We start from the raw sequence: 16442 nt of genomic DNA on the forward strand, positions 1-16442 counted from the left end.
TTGGTTCTGTGGGCCATGTTCTTGTGGTATTCTGTAGATGAATTTCTAAATGGCCTTATTAAATAAAAACACACAGCCAAATATAGGAATGAAAGCTTTAGAGAGATCAGGGAAATAGGGAGATGCTGCCAGCTGCCTTACCTCACCCACTTTGTAGGTTCCAAATGTGAGCTACTTCCTATCTACCCACACCTTTCCATGCCTTGCTTTTCTGCCCTCTTATTGGTTCTTAGCCCAGCTACCTCACTTCCTTGTGACTGACTATCTGTACTGACCTCCAGGTCTCTATGGTTTGTACTGAGATTAAAGGCATGTTTCACCACTCTTAGCTCTCTCTTCCCTAGTATGATCTTGAATACACAGAGACCCTGCCTGATAAGTGATGAATTAAGGGCATGTGCTGCCTAACATTGCTTACTTAAAATAGATGGCCTTTCCCCCCTGATCTCCAGTCAAACTTTGTTTATCAAAGCACAACTAATATATAACCATATTTCATCATGAAATAAAATATCATCGCAGTGTTCCTAACCACCCTTGTTCATGCAGAATTTTTTTTCTTTAAAAACTTTATTATTCATTTTACAGACTAACCACAGATCTCCCTCTCATCCCTCCACTCACTCTCCCCCAAGCCTCCCCATCCCCAAAATACAGTGTTTCTTCTTCCAAAATGATAAGGCCTCCCATGGACAGTCAGCAAAGCCTGATACATTCAGTTAAGGAAGGACCACACCCCGCCTCCCTGCATCAAGGGTGGTCAAGGCATCCCACCATGAGTAATGGACTCCAGAAAGCCAACTCATGCACCAGGGATAGATCCTAATACCACTATCAGGGGGCCCTCAAACAGACCAAGCTACACAATTGTCTACTGTATGCAGAGGGTCCAGTCTTGTTCCATGCAAGTTCCAAAGCTGTCAGTCTAAAGTTCGTGACTTTGTGAGGAACATTTATAAGAGCAATGGCTATTGGTGGAAACGTAAGACTTTTATCAGTCCAACAACTTCTGGATATAGTTCATTAAAATTCCTTTTAATTTTACTTACAGCAGAAATAATTGTTTTATAATAGATAAAACCAAAACACTGATCTCCTGGTGATACCAAGATCTGAAAACTCTGGTGTTCAAGTGAGCAAAATAGTTACACACACAAGGAAACAGTGATCTAATCTTAGTTACAAATGATTGTATTTGTGTATATGTTTGTGGGTGTGTGTGTGGAGGTGTGGGGGGGGTGTCTCTGACTGTGTTGCTTAGCTGAATCAAGGGCATCATGCATGTTAGGCAAGTGATGTTCCACTGAGCTTGCGTTACACACACACATACACTCTCTCTCTGTCTCTGTCTCTGTCTCTGTCTCTGTCTCTCTCTCTCTCTCTCTCTTATAACTGTTTGCTGAACATCCTTTCCTTGGTGCCCATTATTCTCATTTACTGTGCGTGTGCTGGTGATGTGACCAGCTGTGTCTTTTCATTGCTGACAGCTTCATTCAAGTGTTTGCCTGAGATTCACAGGTCCTGAACTTCAGTCCATGTATTCTGTGTGATTTGGTAGAGGCAACAAGAAAAGCCTCCTCTGGATGACCATCAGAAGAGATGGAACAAATCTTTGCCAATTAATCAACTACATCATCCTGTGTATCCTCCAATCTTCCAGGTTTCCTCTGAGATCCCCATTAGTTATGTTTATAAGACAGAAAATGTATCCCATGTTCTTAATCTAGATTTTGTCTAAAGTCCTTCACCTCCTCTGTAGTAATGGCAAGTAGAGAAATCATGATTAAAGGCGTAAGGGAAGGAATCATTATAGTTTCTTTTCTACTCATTGCCTTGCTTTATAATAAGATTACAATGTCATTCTTTAGAAACCTACCATTTGGGCATAGCAATTACTACTAATTTTGCAGCCTCACTGTTTTTAGCATAGACAGTTGTATAGAGTTTGAATACCATATGCCACATAGATTCTACATTGATATAGGTTCATTCACATTGTATTATTATTCACATCATTAATATTGAAATATATTATCACATTGCTGGATATATTTTACTGTAATGAAATCTTATAATTATGATGTAAAGAAGAATAATCAACATGAAAATTTAAATAAAGTACATTTATAATGAGAAAGTGCTTGTCTATTTCCATGAAATGAAGTCTTGCTGAACTCTATAGAGGCACTTTATGGGGTATTATAGGGAGTAGTTAATTATGGTTTCTTAGCTCAAAAATTTTAATCAAGTTTGATGTAAAGAATAGAAGAACTAGAGGGCTGTGAAGACTCTGATCATGGATTTAGTTGAGATCTGAAAGCTGTAAGACTACTACCGAATGTGGCTTTGCTCCTCTTGAGGGAATCTATTGATTCTCCTGTCTGACCTGAGTGTAGCTGGCGCAATTCAATTTCCCTTCCATGCTGTGGATAATCTTCAATACAGTAGGGGAAACTAGGAATTCTCTCTACTCTCAGATTTACAGTTGTTATAACTTTGTTTAAAAACCAGGTTATTTTATGGAACTGCATTTTGAATATCTATGTACTATTTTTAAAACAAATTTTGTGTAACTGGATATTGTTTTGCTGAAATTTCCTTATGAAAACTCTTTAAAAACCAAGAGAAATCAAACCTTAAATATGAAAAAATAAATTGCTATTTTTTAATGTCTATTCCTTGATGGACAAAAATGTCACTAATTTCAAGGACACAAATATCTCATGTTTTACCGAAGTGGAGTAACCTGAGTCAAACCCCAATGCTTAATTCCCTCTGCCCCAGGCAAAATGAAGAAATTTGTTTTGAGAAAATAACACTTACTCAGAGAGTCAGATCACACAACTTTGAAAATATATTCCTCATCCTTATACCTAGAGTCAGTTTTCTATGCCTACTTACTTTAAAATATATCTGGGCTGGCATTTTGTTCCACATTCAGTTCTATTTTGTCAATTTGGTTGTTTGTCAAAGCCATCATGTAATGTGTATGAAGTGTTGGAGAAAATTCTGTTGTAAGCAATTATTATGTAAATGCTGCCTGTTACATGCACCTGGTTAAAATTTGAAGAAAACAAAATTCTTGATATTTGAAGTAAATTTCTTGAAAATGTGCTTCTCAAAATCTTGTAGTTGTTGTTGTAAGCCACTATATAAATGACCATAAATATATGACAACTGTTAGTAAAAGAAACCCTAAACTATATATCTTCATGATTAAAATAAATAAGAATTATCTTTAATGATATTAAATATTCAACTGTGACTATGATCTACAGGAACATATACATCAGGCTGTATCATTCTAAAAGTTGAAGTTGGGTAGGTTTCATTATTTTTACACAGAAGTACAGAATAGGAAAATTAGTGTTCCATATTAAATTATGAAAGTATTAAATTGCAATGATGACATATTTTCATTGTTATCATTTTCATTCATATAACATATCATTTCAAATGACTCCTAACAGCGTTATGAAAGTGTTATAGTAACTTAACAAGAATGATTGGGGTCCAGCCCCTTATAGCCCTTTCTCAGAGTCCATGGAAGAATTTAACAACCAGTTGAGGATTTAATCTTAGGAATGAATATCAAAAGTACACTGAGCTCTTTCAGTCCATTCACTTTATTCTTCTAAATCAACTATCTCTACACAGCCTCTTTTCTGCTCTCCTACTTATCTCCTCTCTTGCATGATGCTCTGCATCTTTTTTCTATTGTTCTCCCTTCTTTGCATCTTAGTTCTCTTTCTCATTTTCTGAAGTTTCCAGTTTATAAACTCATACAATCAGCAATTCTTTGGCCAAAGCAAGGTCACAAGACTTGAATTCTTTCAGGGTTATAAAAGCAGATAAGAGTTTACACAAAGCAGAGACTGTTAGGCTTTGTGTGTGTGTGTGTGTGTGTGTGTGTGTGTGTGTGTGTGTGTGTGTGTTTACTTATTATTTTTTATTACTATTATAATATTTGTGTTTTAATTTTACACATCAGCCATGGGTTCCCCTGTCCTCTCCCCTACCGTCCCCACCACCATATTCTCCCCATCCCCTCCCCCCCATTCACATGTCCTCCAGGGCCAAGACTCCCCTGGGGATTCATTTAAACCTGGAGGATTCAGTACAGGCAGGTGCAGTTCCCTCCTTCCAGGCTGAGCAATGTGTCCCTGTGTAAGCACAAGGTTCCAAACAGCCAGTTCATGCATTAAGGACAGGTCCCAGACCCACAGCCTGGATGCCTCCCAAACAGTTCAAGCTATGCAATTGTGTCACTTATCCAGAGGGCTTGATCTAGCTGGGGACACAACAGCCTTTGGTTCATAATTCATGTGCTTTCCTTTCATTTGGCTATTTGTCCCTGTGCTTTTTCCAATTTTGTTCTCAGCAATTCACAGTCTCACAGTCCCTCCTCTTTCTCGAAAATTGGACATCTGGAGCTCCAACTGGGGCCTGGCTGAGGATCTCTGCATCCACTTCTATCAGTTGTTGGATGAGAGTTCCAGCACGACTGTTAGGGTGTTTGGCCATCTGATCACCAGACTAGGTCAGATCAGGCATTCTCTGGACCATTGCCAGCAGTCTACAGAGGATGTATCATTGTGGATTTCTGGGGACCTCTCCAGCACTCTGCCTATTTCTGCTCTCATGTGGTCTTCATTTATCATGGTCTGTTATTCCTTGTTCTCCCTTTCTGTTCTTGATCCAGCTGGGATCTCCTGTTCCCCTAAACTTTCTTTCCCTCATTTCTTTCCCTTCATTTCTTCCTCTGTCTTCCAGCTTGTTCATGTAGATCGCATCCATTTCTCTGTCATTGGGTGATTCCCGTGTCTTTCCTGGGGTAGCATTTTCTAGGTAGCCTCCCTGGAGTTGTGTAGCAGTCTAGTCATCTTTGTTTTACATCTTAGTATCCTCCTATGAGTGAGTACATGCCATGTTTGTCCTTCTGAGTCTGGGTTACCTCACTCAGGATGATTTTTTTCTAGACCCATCCATTTGCCTGCAAACCTCAGGATGTCATTGTTTTTCCCTGCTGAGTAGTACTCCATTGTGTATATGCACCATAGTTTCTTTATCGATTCTTCAACTGAAGGACATCTAGGTTGTTTCCAGGTTCTGGCTATTGCAAACAATGCTGATATGAACATAGCTGAGCCAATGCCCTTGTGGTATGATTGAGCATTCCTTGGGTATATACCCAAGAATGCTACAGCTGGGTCTTGGGGGAGATGGATTCCCAATTTTCTAAGGAAGCGCCATATTGATTTCCAAAGTGGCTGAAAAAGCATGCATTCCCACGAGCAGTGGAGGAGAGTTCCCCTTGCTCCACATCCTCTCCAGCATAAGCTGTCTTCTGTGTTTTTGATATTAGCCATTCTCACAGGTGTAAGATGTATCACAGAGTCATTATAATTTGCATTTCCCAGATAATTAGGGATGTTGAGCAATTCCTTAAATGACTTGCAGCCAATTGAACTTCCTCTGTTGAAAATACTCTGTATAGTTCTATAGCCCGTTTCTTAATTGGACTGTTGGGCATTTTGATGTCTAATTTCTTGAGTTCTTTATATGTTCTGGAAATCAGCCCTCTGACAGATGTGGGGTTGGTGAAGACCTTTTCCCATTCTGTAGTCTGTCACTTTGTCTTGTTGACCATGTCCTTTGCTCGACAAAAGTTTCTCAGTTCCAACAGGTCCCATTGATTGACTGTTTCTCTCAGTGACTGTGCTACTGGTGTTATATTTAGAAAGTGATCTCTGGTACCAATGCATTCAAGACTACTACTTTCTCTTCTATCAGGTTCAGAATAACTGGATTTATGTTGAGGTCTTTGATCCACTAGGACTTAAGTATTGTGCACGGTGAGAGATATGGATCTATTTGCAGCCTTCTACACTTTGACATCCAGTTATGGCAGAACCATTTGTTGAAGATGCTTTCTTTTTTCCTTTTCTGCATCTAGTGAGATGATCATGTGTTTTTTTTTTTTTCTTTGAGTTTGTTTATATGGTATGTTACATTGACGGACTTTCGTATGTTGAACCAGCCTTGCATCCCTGGGATGAAGCCTATTTGATCATGGTGGATAATTATTTTGATGTTTTCTTGGAGTCTGTTTGCCAGTATTTTTTTGAGTACCTTTGCATCGATGTTCATGAGGGAGATCGGTTTGTAGTTACCTTTCTTTGCTGCATCTTTGTTTGGTTTAGGAAGTCAGAGTAATTGTTGCCTCATAGAAGGCATTTGGTAATATACCTTCTGCTTCTATTGTGTGGAACAATTTAAAGAGTATTGATATTAAGTCTTCTTAGAAGATTTGGTAGAATTCTGCAGTGAAACCATCTAGTCCTAGGCTTTTTTTGGTTGGGAGACTTTTAATGACTGATTCTATTTCCTTAGGGGTTATTGGACTATTTAAATGGTTTATCTGGTCTTGATTTAACTTAGGTATGTTGTACCTATCCAGAAAATTATGCATTTCTTTTACATTTTCCAGTTTTGTGGAGTAGAGGTTTTTGAAGTATGACCTGATGATTCTCTGGATTTCCTCACTGTCTCTTGTCCCCCTTTTCATTTCTGATTTTGTTAATTTGGATGCTCTCTTTCTGTCTTTTGTTTAGTTTGGATAAGGGCTTGTCTATCTTGTTGATCTTCTCAAAGAACCAGCTCTTCATTTCATCAATCCTTTGTATTGTTCCCTTTATTTCTATTTTACTTATTTCAGCTCTCAATTTGGTAATTCCTGGCATCTGTTCCTCCTGGGAGACTTTGCTTCTTCCTGTTGAAGGGCTTTCAGGTGTGCTGTGAAGTCACTAGCATGACATTCCTCCAGCTTCTTTATGTGGGCATTTAGTGCTATGAATTTCCCTCTTAGCACTGATTTGTAGTGTCCCATAAGTTTGGGTATGTGGTGTATTCATTTTCATTTATCTCTAGGAAGTCTTTAATTTCTTTATTTCTTCCTTAACCCATTGGTGATTCAGATGAGCATTATTCAGTTTCCATGAGATAGTAGGATTTCTGTAGTTTTATTTTGTTGTCAAAATCTAACTTTAAACCATGGTGGTCTGATAGAACACAGGAGGTTATTCCAATTGTTTTGTATCTGTTGAGATTTGCTTTGTGGCCAAGTATGTGGTCGATTTTAGAGAAGGATCCATGTGGTGCTGAGAAGAAGGTATATTCTTTTTTGTTCAGGTGGAAAGTTTTGTAGATATCGATTAAGTCCATTTGTGCCAAAACATCAGTTAATACCATTATGTCTCTGTTAAGTTTCAATTTGGCCCATCTGTCCAGAGGTGAAAGTGGGTTGTTGAAGTATTAATGTGTGGGGTTTTATATGTGATTTAAGCTTCAAAAATGTTTCTTTAACATATGTGGGTGCCCTTGTGTTTGGGACATCTATGTTTAGAATTGAGGAACCTTGAATCAATTAGGCAAATCCAAGAAGGAAAAAAGAGGAATCTGTGTATAATACTACATTCCTAAGTATGGTTAGATAATAAGCTTATTAGTAAATCAAGGTGAAAGCAAAAGGAGTTAAGAATTTGTTAGTTTAAGGTTAACTTGGAGCAGCACTTTCCTATCTGCTGACAGGGGGAATGTTCCGGGTTGCTAGGCAACCAGTGTCACAATATGTAGCATTTGGTTCTTAAAAGCACTTTTATTCCAAGTAAATACCAACCTGGTGCAAACAGTAAATCTCTTAAATTAGGGTCTTGTGTTAATAAACAGGAATTAAGGATTTAAGAATAGTGAGGTTATCTTATCTTATCTGTAGATGAGATGAGAAAATGCTTATCTATCTGTAGTATAAATGCCTATCTATCTACAGTCTGTCCTTGGATGTTTGAGAAGTATTTCAGATGAAATACTTTTGTCCAGTGGTGGCTCTGGCCAGAAGATGGTTAATAAAGATAATTAAAGAAAGACAGATTCTAAGTCTGCTAGAAAGAGGAACAATGGCATGAAAAAAGGAGTCTTGACTGTGTGACTGTAGTTGACACAGCTAGGGAATGTTATCCAAATACCAAAATTGTAAAGGGAAAATTCTGCTCAGTAAATGGTCCACAACACTGTTAGAAGTTCTTGAGAAAAGAATCAAATGGAAAAGTTTCAATAGCACACATAGGAAACAACTAATACATTCAAAAGCAAATGTTACCAAGAATTGAGTTTTTGGCTTCCCTCTGGAAGAGCTCTTGGCTCTTCCAGGTATAGATTTACAAGTGTCAGTTGAATTCCTACTTCATATTTCTGCAGCTCACATAACTTCAATAATGGTTATCACATAATGATAACCATTATTGAGGATAATGGTTATCATTATCCTCAATATTGCATTGCCTCAATCATTTAATATTATTTCATATATTCTTATTTATTCATAGAAAATGATAACGAAAAGGAGTAATTCATATTAGCAGAATATGGGAAATCACTGTTAAATAACCTACGAAAATATGTGAACAGAATATAAAATTACCAACAAAAAAATCAAATTATTCTTTATTATTATTATTTTTATTTAAGAAAGTTTTAAAATTAATTTTAAATATCAACCACAGATCCCCTAGCATCCCTCTTCTCACTTCCCCAGTCTTACTCCCCTTGCTCACCCCACATGCCCTCCTCCAAAAGGGTAAAGCCTCCCATTGGGAATCAGCAAATCCCAGTACATTCAGTTGAGGCAGGACCAAGCCCCACTACCACCCCCGTGCCACATCAAGGCTGCACAAAGCATCCCACCATAGGGAAGGGGCTCCAAAAAGCCACCTCATGCACCAAGGATAGATCCTGATTGTACTGCCAGGGACTCCTAAAACAGGCCAAGCTACACAATGGTCTCCCATATGCCGAGGGCATAGACTAGTTCCATGAAGGTTCCACTGTTGGTCTAAAGTTCGTGAGGTCCTAAGACCTTAGTTCAGTTGTCTCTGTAGATTTCTCCATCATGATCTTTACCTGCCTTGCTCATATAATCCCTTTTCCCTCTCTTCAACTGAACTCCTGGTGCTTGTCTGTAGATCTCTGCATCGGTTCCCATGAATTACTGGATGAAGGCTCTATGATGACAAAGTATTCACCAATCTGATTGCTGGGGCAAGCTTGTTCAACTACCCTTACTACCATGTCTGGTAGTCCAATCTGGGGTTTTCTTTGTAGATTCCTGGATATTTTCCTAGAAATAAATTTCTCTCTAGCCCCATAATGTCTCCTACTATCGAGATATCTTTCATTATTCTTGCAATCTGTTCCTCTCCCAGCTTAACCCTATTATTCCCTCACAGTCTCACCCCATGTCCCCTAACCTCTATTGCCCTATTGTCCCCTCCATTCCCAGTTTACTCATGGAGATCTCATCTATTTCCACTTCCTAATGTGATCCATGCATCCCTCTTAGATATCTCATTTAGCTAACTTCTTTGGAGCTGTGGGTTATAATCTCATTTCCTTTGATTTCCATCTAGTATACACATGTAAGTGAGTACATACCTTATCTTTCTGATTCCGGGTTATCTCACTCAGGATGATATTTTCTAGCTCCATCTATTTTCCTGCAAATTTCTCAACATCATTTTTTATTTTTTTTCACAGATGAGAAATACTGTATGTATGTACCACATTTTTGCTATCCATTCTTTGTTTGAGGGACACCAAGGTTGTTTTCAGGTTCTCGCTATTACAAATAATGCTGCTATATACATAGTTGAGCAATTGTCCTTGTGGTATTGAGCCTGCCTTGAGTATATGCCCAAAAGTGTTACTGGGTATTGAGGTAGATTGATTCCCAATTTTCTGAGAAGTTGCCATACTGATTTCCAAAGTTGCTGTCCAAGTTAACACTCCATCAACAATGGAGGAGTTTTGCCCTTGTTCCATATCTTCTCCAACATAAACTGTCATCATTGCTTTTGATCTTAGCCATTCTGACAGATGTAAGTTGGTATCTCAGAGTTGTTTTGATTTGCATTTTCCTGATGACTAAAGACATTGAGCAATTTTCTCTAATGTCTTCTGGCCATTTGACATTTTTCTGTTGAGAATTCCCTGCTTAGAGATATAGCCCATATTTAAATTGGATTGTTCTATATTTTGATGTATGGGTCCTTGCATTCTTTATATATTTTGGAGATCAGCCCTCTGTCAGATGTGGCATTGGTAAAGATGTTTTCCCTTTCTGTCTTATTTTCTGTGTCCTTTGCCTTACAGAAGCTCCTCAGTTTCAGGATGTCCCATTTATTAATTGTTGCTCTCGGTGTCTGTGATGCTGGTGTAATATTCATTAAGTGGTCTTCTTGCCAATGTGTTCAAGGCTACTTCCTACTTTCTCTTCTATCAGGTTCATTGTAGCTGGATTTATGTTGAGGTTTTTGATCCATTTGGATTTTAGTTATATGCATTGTAAAAAATATGAATCTATTGGTAATCTTCTATACATTGACATCGAGTTATGTCAGTACCATTTGTTGGAGATGCTATCCTTTTTCCATGGTACAATTTTGGATCCTTTGTAAAAATCTGGCATTTTTGGTGGGTGGATTAATATCAGGGTCTTCAATTCAAATCTATTGATCCACATATCAGCTTTTATGTCAATACCAAAGTGTTCTTATTACTATAGTTCTACAGTACAGCTTGAAGTTAGGGATGGTGATACCTCCAAAAGTTGCTTTATTATAAAGGATTGTTTTCATTATCCTGTTTTTTTTTTTCCATATGAAGTTGAGCATTGTTCTTTCAAGGTCTGTGAAGAACTGTGGTGGGATTTTGATGGGGATTGCTTTGAATCTGCAAGTGATTTTGGTAAGATTGCCATTTTCATAATATTGGTTCTACCTATCAATGAGCATAGGAGAACTTTCCATTTTCTGTCATCTTCTTCAATTTCTTTCTTCAAGGACTTAAAATTTTTGTCATACAGGTCTTTTAGTTGCTTGGTTAGAGTTACTCCAGATATTTTATATTATTTGTGGATACTGTAAAGAGTAATGTTTCTCTAATTTCTTTCTCAGCTAATTTATCATTTATGTATAGTAAGTCTACTGATTTTGTTGACTTAATCTTGTATTCTGTCACATTACTGAAGGTGATTATCAGTTGTAAATGATCCCTGGTAGGATTTTCTGGGTCATTTATGTATACAATCATATTGTCTACATATAGTGAAAATTTTACTTCTTCCTTTCCAATTTATATCCTTTGATCTCCTTTTGGTGTCTTATTGCTCTAGTTAGAACTTTGAATATTGAATAGATAGGGGGTAGGAGACAGCCTTGCCTTATTCCTCATTTTAATGGAATCACTTTGAGTTTCTATATATTTAATTTGATATTAGCAGTTGACTTGCTGTAAATTGCCTTTATTATGTTTAAATACATTCCTTGTATTCCTGCTCTCTCCAAGACCTTTATCATGAAAGGATGTTGAATTTTGTAAAAGGATTTTTAAGCATATAATGAGATGATCAATTTTTTTCAGTTTGCTTATATGGTAGATTACATTGATAGATTTTCATAAATTGAACCATCTTGTATCTCTAGGATGAAGCCTACTTGATCATAACGGATAATTTTTTTGATGTGCTGTTAAATTCTGTTTGCCAGTATTTTCTTGAATATTTTTGCGTCAATGTTCATTAGAGAGATTGGTCTGCAATTCTCTTTCTTTGTTGCATCTTTGTATGGTTTGGATCCCAGGGTAACTATAGCCTCTTAAAAAAGCATTTTCAATGTGCTTTCTTTTTCTATTGCGTGGAAAAATTTGAGGAGTGTTGGTAATAGCTCATCCTTGAAATTCTGGTAGAATTCTGCACAGAAACCATCTGGCCCTGGGCTTTTTTGTTGTTGTTGTTGGGAGACTTTTAAAGATTGTATCTATTTTCCTAGGGTTTATAGGTCTATTTAAATTGTTTATCTGCTCTTGTCTTAGTTTGGCTATGTGATACCTATCCAGAAAATTGTGCATTTCTTTTAGATTTTCAAATTTTGTGGAGTCCAGGTTTTTGAAGTATGGCTGATTGATTCTCTGGATTTCTTCATTGTATGTTATTTTGTCTCCATTTTTTGTTTCTGATTTTGTCAATTTGAATAGTCTCTCTCTGTCTCTCGGTTAGTTTGGATATGTGTTTATCTGTCTCATTGATTTTCTCAAAGAACCATCTCTTTTATTCATTGATTCTTTGTATTGTTCTCTTTGTTTCTATTTTATTGATTTCAGCCCTCAATTTGAGTATTTCCTCGTTTCTTTTCTTCCTTGGTAGTTTGCTTCTTTTTGTTCTAGAACTTTCATGTGTGCTGTTAATTCACTACTGTGAGAATCCTCTACCTCCTTTATGTAGTCATTTAGTGCTATGATCTTTTTAGTTTTTTTTCTTTTCTCTAAATTATTCTTTTTAATATTTAACCTTTGCTTATAAGTGTTAGATATGTTGTGATAGATTTGTTTACAAATCAAAGAAATGTTATTTGGAAGAAATCAATGATCCCTGGGTGTCATTGGATAGGTGACTTGGCAAATGAATTTCTTTTTTTTTAATTTTTTTTTAAGATTTATTTTATTATGTATATAGTGTTCTGCCTGCATGTATGTCTGCAGGTCAGAAGAAGGTGTCAGATCTCATTGCAGATGGTTGTGAGCCACCATATGGTTTCTGGCAATTGAACTCAGGACCTCTGGAAGAGCAGGCAGTGCTCTTAACCACTGAGCCATCTCTCCAGCCCCAACATATGAATTTCTTATGAATGTCTATCTGTAAAGAATCATTTCCTGATGTGGGATTGACTACCATGATACAAACCATAAAGAATCATCCCCATTCATTAACACTGCATCCTTGACATCTGATAGGAGGGCAGTACATAGAAAGACATAATTAATTGACAAGATTTGTTTATTAGCCCAAACTATGGCTAATAGTATGGCTACTACCCCATAGTCCTCCTTATGAACAAATGATGCATTGTTGTTGCTGAACAGTCTTTTGCATTTACTTGCTAACATGAACATATCTTTATCTTGGAAAAAAGATTTATAAAGCATTTACTAAATTAGAGAAAATAGTATAGGTGATAACTATAATCAGCATTAATAATATTATTGTGAAGCTATAGAAATTTTATTCCTATAATCCTCATGCTTAGAAATAGTTTTGTTAATTACTGATATTTTTTTAGTTAAAATATAATTACAAATTATTTTCTCTTCCTTTTACTTACTACAATCCTTTCCATTTCAACCATTGCTCCCTCTCAAATTCATAGCTTCTTTTTCTGTGTTACAGAACACACACACAGACATGTACAGAGAAAAAGATACAGGCAGATATAGAGACAGACAGACAGACAGGCAGATATAAAGACAGACAGACAGACAGACAGACAGTCTCACACACACACACACACACACACACACACACACACACAGACAGAGAGAGAGAGAGAGAGAGAGAGAGAGAGAGAGAGAGATGCATAAATGTATACATTCAGCCTCCTGAGTATGTTTAAGGCTACTTGTTATGTATATGATTTCAGGTTAGACCACTTGATAATAGTAAATCAACCAAATAACTCATCCCTAAAAAGATTATGTCTCCTACATTCAGCATTCCTTAGTTATGTCTAGTCTTTTTCTATGATTGGGGACCTTAAGATATTCCTTTCTGACATTAGCATATCTGTTGCTACTGTCATTGTTCATGTCTTGACTAGGTAGCCATATTGCCAAGGTTTCATAAGTAAAAGCTGTATATCATTTCTAGAAGACACTATCTGCTTCCACAGTTGCTACAATCTTACCCCTTCTTCCTAGATGGACTCTGAGCCATAGGCAGAAGAGTTGTATTATAGAATAATTCACTGGAACTGTACACACCATAACTAATTTTGTCTGTATTTTGGGCAGTTGTTGTCTATAATGATCTTTGTTGCAAAAAGATTCTTCGAAAAGGGATGAGAGCTACACTTACCTATGAGTATAAGGAGAAATATTTAGAATGCAGCTAAGAATTCTGCTCATTTTTTAATGAGGTTGCAACAATATAGCCCCAAATTGTTGGCTAGATTTCAAGTACTAAGCATGATTTCCTTATTGTTAAGTAGATCTTAAATTCTATTAGGCAACTTATGGTTACAACCAAGATGAGTTCAACAATTGTACCCTTGGGGATAGCTTGCCCTGCTGCTCATATTGTGGTTAAACAGTGTCACAGCTGTGTAGGACAGACTACTGGTTGCTTTCCTTCCTCAAAAACTTGCATAGACCTTCTGGTACCAAAAAATATAGAACTCAGAGAGGAGGTTTTCTGGTCAGATACAGTTCCTTTCCTCTGCATTCTGTATCAAAGATGAACAGTGTCTTCAGCAAGCAGAACTTACCTCTAGAAGGAAAATAGGGCAAAGCAACAGTATACATTATTTCAGAAGTCACTTGGAATCTCCATAGTAACAATTCAAATTGAGACTTCTCATGCCTGATGTTGAGGTTTTTGTCAGATGATCTATGACAATTATGAGACGCATGTAACCTTGGGTTACATATACACCCCCATATATATATATAACTTTTTAGAATATATTGCAATGTAATCTGTTGGTTGTTTTAAGTAAATGTATCATTTCAGTTATTCAGTTAGCATTTTGGAAATAGTAATGGTAGCATGAAGCTTGGTGCTGGGCTATATTTTAAGCATTTTCCTAATTATTCCTTATTACATGCTTATTCATTGCTAATATTCTTGCTACCACTTTGTGAAGAGGACCAATGAGACATTTTAAATGACTTGACCCTATATCAGGGGAAATGGAGCATATATTTGGAGTCTAGTTCTCTTTGGAATGTAACCCCTGAATCCCTTGTTGCATTTTATTTACCTGACCCTTTACCACTTGTTGAAAATTTGTGGTATACATCATGAGATCATATAATGATAACCTTTATCAACTAAATAAAGAACTGTTCCCATATCATGTACTGATTACCCAAAACATCCCATTCCCTATAGGCGCCTGATAGTTAACAACCAATGAATGAGTTCTCATAAGAGAATGTGTGTCCTAAATGTGGGGATCCCATAAGTCACCAATATGGGCACCTCTGTGTGGCTTGATACTTTAACTTCCCTAGTATTGTAAACAGCTCTATGGACTTAGTATCTTCTGAATATTCTTATTTCTCCTTAACCCACTGAAATAAATTAATAATTGAAGGTAATTCTTAGCACTATTGAGTCATTAGAGTTTCAAGTTTACAGTAAAATAAAACTTTCTGCATTCTCATACTCACTTTATAGACAGGCTACAGAGTCAACAACTCTTTAATCAAACTTAACTGAACATACAACCCGTATTGGCTCCTTGTGTTGACAGAGAATAACACTTCGAGTGTATCTGGAATGAGATATAAAATTTAAAAAGTCTTCTTTTCTTCAAATCCATTTTTCTTCAACATATGAGTGAAAATACCAACACTAATGTGGATGCTTGGGGATTGCAAGGCCTCAACCCCAGATACAGAACTATGGGCAACTAAAGAATGCTTAGAGCAATAGAAAGTGTCTTTTGGGGAAAAATCATATCAATTTTTTATCCAATAAGAAACAGTCATCCCTAAAAACTTACACATTCTAGAAAATGAACTGGACTTTGAACTAGAAATATGAATTGAGCAGATTGGATTATGTATTTAGGACTGTACACACATACACATAAAGCAATAAAGGAAAAGAGGATATGAATTTGAATGAGAGGATGGGGAGTGAGTACACAAGGGAGTTTGAACAAAAAATATACAGAGAGAAGAACAGACTTTCTGAACATGTTGCTTTTCTCAGGACACGCTTTCTTGCTCATCATGGCCCACATCTCCAGGACTACGGTGGGAGAAGAGGTGGTGTGACCTCAGGCTCATTCCCCTACTGCATGCTCGCTTTTCCCAGTACCTGCCTGGAACTGACCTGAGTCGGTGAGTCTGTTTGTAGGTTTTAATCTCTGATTGAAAATGGTCAATGCTCAAACTTTTAGCACAATGTGCCATGCCATTTTTATTTTAGCATGTTTTTGAAAGTACAAAATGAACACTTTCTCAATATACAACATGGTAAATATGGAGCCAAAGCCAGTGGAAACTCTGATTCTTTCATTAATAATTGCAGTGGATCTGATGTGTAATACTATCATTTTATTGGATTTTATATTTTTCTAGCATTAATTTTAATACATTGTTTTATTTTCAAAGTAGTTGTGCAGTTTGTACAATTATCTACTTGAGTGGTACTAGGAATCTATCAGAGGGCCTCGAGTGCATCCCCAGACTTTTGTAGGTAGCTTATCATCCACCATTCTCACATTATTAGTTTTAAGAATGAGTATATGAGTTTACTTTTCATATCTTTATCACACTCAATATTGATAAGGATGTGTAATGAATTATTTTTCAAAAGCAGATTTGGG

The 16442-nt window shown here is 36.8% G+C and overlaps 1 protein-coding gene across 1 annotated transcript in view; it reads left to right on the forward strand.

Moving 5' to 3' along the window:
- Positions 1-16442, forward strand: part of Sntg1 (syntrophin gamma 1) — an 826637-nt gene that overhangs the window by 570366 nt on the left and 239829 nt on the right. The window contains exon 16 of the mRNA XM_036179958.1: positions 15824-15954. Coding sequence (XP_036035851.1) covers positions 15824-15954 — 131 coding nt within the window. The remainder of the gene's footprint in view (positions 1-15823; positions 15955-16442) is intronic.

This window comes from Onychomys torridus, chromosome 2 (assembly GCF_903995425.1).
Source record: "Onychomys torridus chromosome 2, mOncTor1.1, whole genome shotgun sequence".
In the NCBI taxonomy this organism is placed as follows: Eukaryota; Metazoa; Chordata; class Mammalia; order Rodentia; family Cricetidae; genus Onychomys; species Onychomys torridus.